Source organism: Mobula hypostoma, chromosome 8, assembly GCF_963921235.1.
Source record: "Mobula hypostoma chromosome 8, sMobHyp1.1, whole genome shotgun sequence".
Taxonomy (NCBI): domain Eukaryota; kingdom Metazoa; phylum Chordata; class Chondrichthyes; order Myliobatiformes; family Myliobatidae; genus Mobula; species Mobula hypostoma.
In genome coordinates, this window is record NC_086104.1 from 151,975,810 (window position 1) to 151,980,404 (window position 4,595).

Sequence of the window (4,595 nt, forward strand, 5' to 3'; positions counted from 1 at the left end):
TTCCACACACTGTGTAAAAAAATTACCCCGACATCTCCTCTGTACCTGAGGCACACCACTGGTCACCAACCCCAATGCAGAATATGACCCATCCACAACCACTCTTTGCCTTCTGTGGGCAAGCCAATTCTGGATCCACAAAGTAATGTCCCGTTGGATCCCATGCATCCTTACTTTCTCTGTAAGTCTTGCATGGGGTACCTTATCAAATGCTTTGCTGAAATCTATATACACTACATCTACTGCTCAACCTTCATCAATGCGTTTAGTCACATCCTCAAAATATTCAATCAGGCTCGTAATGCACAACCTGCCTTTGACAAAGCCATGCTGACTATTCCTAATCATATTATGCCTTTCTAAATGTTCGTAAACCTTACCTCTCAAGAACTTTTCCATCAACTTACCAGCCACTGAGGTAAGACTCACTGGTCTATAATTTCCTGGGCTATCTCTACTCCCCTTCTTGAATAAGGGAACAACATCTGTAAGGCTCCAATCCTCCGGAATGTCTCCCGATCCATTGATGATGCAAAGATCATCGCCAGAGGCTCAGTAATCTCCTCCCTCACCTCCCACAGTAGCCTGGACACATCTCATCCGGTCCTAGTGACTTATCCAACTTGATGCTTTCCAAAATCTCCAGCACATCCTCTTTCTTAATATCTACATGCTCAAGTTTTTCAGTCCACTGTAAGTCATCCCTACAGTTGCAAAGATCTTTTTCTGTAGTGAATACTGAAGCAAAGTATTCATTAAGTACCTCTGCTATCTCCTCCGGTTCCATACACACTTTTCCATTGTCACACTTGATTGGTCCTATTCTTTCATGTCTTACCCTCTTGCTCTTCACATACTTGTAGAATGCCTTGGGGTTTTCCTTAATCCTGTCCGCCAAGGTCTTATCATGGCCCCTTCTGGCTCTCCTAATTACATTTTTAAGCTCCTTCCTGCTAGCCTTATAATCCTAGTTTTTTCAACTTTTGATAAGCTTTTCTTTTCTTCATGACTAGATTCAGAACAGCCTTTGTACTCCACAGTTCCTGGACCCTACCATCCTTTCTCTTTCTCATTGGAACGTACCTATGCAGAACTTCAAGCAAATATCCCCTGAACATTTGCCACATTTCTGCCATACATTTCCTTGAGAACATCTGTTCCAAATTTATGCTTCCAAGTTCCTGCCTGATAGGCTCATATTTCCCCTTACTCAATAAAACACTTTCCTAACTTGTCTGTTCCTATCCCTCTCCAATGCTACGGTAAAGGAGATAGAATTGTGATCACCATCTCAAAAATGCTCCCCACTGAGAGATCTGACACCAGACCGGGTTCATTTACCAATATCAGATCAAGTACAGCCTCTCCTCTTGTAGGCTTATCTACATATTGTGACAAGAAAACTTCATGAACCCACCTAACAAACTCAACGCCATCTAAACCCCTGGCTATAGGGAGATGCCAATCAATATTTGGGAAATTAAAATCTCCCACCAGTCATTGTGAAACAAAGCTGAAAAATTGGAGTAATGACTTAGAAAAGAAATCAAAGAAGGTATGAAGATGGAAAAGACCGTAAATAGAATGAGGGAGCCATTTTTGCATCCCAGCAGGAAACAGAAACAAAACAAAAGAAATACAATAGATGTCTGGTTTAGATTAGGACAGACAGTGATGGACTTGGTACAGATGTGATGTCATGACAAAAGATGATCGCAGAATAGGGGAGATAATGGGACAAATAACAAAACAAAGGATGGGTCCAGATAAGATGTAAAATGCAAGAATTGAAGAACAATGTTCAAATTAAATTTATTAGCAAACTACATATATGATACTATATAATATTATATAGTATCATATATGTAGTTTGCTTTTGTTTTTATTGTTTGTTTTTATTCATTTTCTTGTGGACATTCACAGTAGCAAAACAATGGCTTCACAGTCGCTGAAAATAGGTAACATGTGCAATAACTTCACAAAAGCCTGTCACTGAGTTAGTACACATGCTTTCTGGAGAACCATTGTTTTCCAAAGAAAAAAACAAAACAATTTCAAAATAGCTTTTAAAATTGAATTTGGCTTTGGTTAATAAGTTTAGTTGTTTAATTGAATGTAACAAACATAATTCACTCCAGGTGAGAATCCCAGCAGACCATTCTCTTGCATATAAGAAAAGTCTAGTGTAACTAGACTGACAAACTTCAGACAGTTCCTGTTGGACAAGACATATAACATGGGCTATCCTGTTATCTTTGTGTTTGAAAGCGTCTACTACCCCATTCTTGCAGCAGTTGGCATTACAGGTAAGGGAAAGAAGCTAGATGATGTGCATAATTTTCTAGCTGTCCTGTAAATGTTTATTTTCTCTTCTTGCATTGAAAAATGTAAATATTCATTTTTACAGAAGGGAGGCTGAGAGTACATGTGTCAGGAAGGTGGAGGGGGGCAAGCAGAGATGTATAACTAGCACGATGTACTTCCACCAGCTGCAGTAAGATGTCACCACCAGATGCACCTTTCCTTCCTTTCACCATCTGGAAGTACCGTTCCTCCTCTGACTCTCTGGTTCACTCATCCATCTCCACCAATAACCATTGGCTTGCTCAGCACTGTTTTATACAACCACATCACCTTCCCTTTGCCTCTTCCATTCCCACCATTCAGATGCCCAAGCACTTCTTCTGAATGAGGAAATAACATCCTTATAATCCTTTAAAATAAGGGAACTATTTTCAGTGTTCATGGCTTGGAATCATCTGCACTTAACCAACCAAATGTAATTTACATCACCATTGTATCACATTGCACAGTTAGTAGTGCTGCTGTCTCACAGCTTTAGTTACCCGTGTTCAACTCTGATTTCTAATGCTAATTGTTCGAGGTGGAATGTTCTCCTTTGGATTTTTTCCCAAGAGCTCTAGTTTCATCTCACACTGGAAATTGGCTTTGATTGGTAAATTATTGGTTACAGGATTACAATCCCTGCTTGCCGACTGACAGAATCTCGGGTGAGGTGATGGGAATATGGGGAGAATAAAATGAGATTCGTCTGAAGAGTCACTACAGACTTGGCAATCTGCTATGTATGTGATTGTATGACAGTCTTTTGCTGAATACCTTCATGAGGAATGTCATCACCATCCATCCGACTGCTGCTCCAATTCGGAACTTTCTCTCTCTTTCTTTTTCTATCTCTCTCTCTCACACACACGCTTACTCTTTCATTTCTTAATCTGCCCCAATTATTGCCAACGTAAGCTGAAGGAAATGTATCTTCTGGAAGATATCTGGCAGGCTGTAGGACTCAATATTGAATTCAAGAATTTCAGATAACCAGCCGTTCCAGTTTTCTGTCAGTTCAGATGTAAAGTCAGTAAGGTCTAAAATTACCACAATACATGTTCTTTCTGTTGCAGTTAACCTGGTGGCGATCATAGTTCTGCTCTGGGTAAATTGTGGACTCTCTAAATGCATTACTCGCTATTTGGTTGCCATGGCAGTGGCGGATCTAATGGTGGTGATCTTCGAAGTCGTACTGAAGCGCATTAACAGCATGTATTTGCCGATAAGCTTTTTGTTCATCACTCCGGTCTGTGCCATGATACTTGTCACAAAGATTGCGTCTGTCTATTGCTCTGTTTGGTTCACGGTTGCTTTTACCATTGATCGCTTCGTGGCTATTTGCTGTCAAAAACTCAGACCAAGGTACTGTACCGAGAGGATAGCAAGTGTCATTATAGCCATTGTGTCCACGCTGGCCTTTTTGAAGAGCATTCTGTATTACTTTACAAACGAGCCCAAATATGTGATTAACAACATTCCATATCTCTGCATTGTAACTGCCGCCTACATTACCTCACCCCTGTGGGCGGCTTACGAGTCGTTCATCACTATAGTAACTCCCTTCATACCAATCTTTCTCATCCTTTCATTCAACACCCTTACTGTCAAACATATTATAAAGACCAATAAAATTCGGAGGGCACTCGTTTGTAACAGCGATAATCACAAAGATCCCAAAGTCGAGAACCGTAGGAAGTCTATGATTTTGCTCTTTACTCTATCTGGCAATTTCATCCTCCTCTGGATGCCATATTTTGTGCATTCCTTAAAATGGCAAGTGACAAACTCCAATTACCAGGACAAGTATTACAGCAACCCCATATACATCAACCAGCAAACGGGATTCATGTTGCAACTACTCAGTTCCTGCACCAACACTTGCATCTATGGACTGATGCAGAGGAAGTTCAGACAGGAGCTGAAAAATGGGGTGAAGTATCTGGTCACATTGAATGGGAAACTCTGTAAATAGAAAACAACTGACATAAAGCTGTACTACATATTGTAGACTTTTTTCTCTCTCTTGCAGGTTATTTGAGGGTGGCACTGTAGCATAGTGGTTAACACAACTGTCAACGCTAAGGGTTAAATTCCTGCTGCTGACTGAAAGGAATTTGTATGCTCACCCCATGAGCATGTGGGTTTCCTCCCACATTCCAAGATGTACAGTTAAGGTTCGTGGATATGATATACTGGGGCCAGAATCATGGTGACTCTAACAGGCTCCCCCGGCACCATCCTCAGAAGTT

General features: G+C 40.8%; 1 protein-coding gene across 1 annotated transcript; it reads left to right on the plus strand.

Moving 5' to 3' along the window:
• The first annotated feature begins 2,236 nt into the window (after nt 1-2,236).
• On the plus strand, nt 2,237-4,318 carry LOC134351226 (probable G-protein coupled receptor 139). The gene is made up of 2 exons (XM_063057330.1): nt 2,237-2,306; nt 3,420-4,318. Exons 1-2 carry the CDS (start codon nt 2,237-2,239, stop codon nt 4,316-4,318), a joined length of 969 nt encoding a protein of 322 aa, XP_062913400.1.
• Nucleotides 4,319-4,595: the final 277 nt, after the last annotated feature.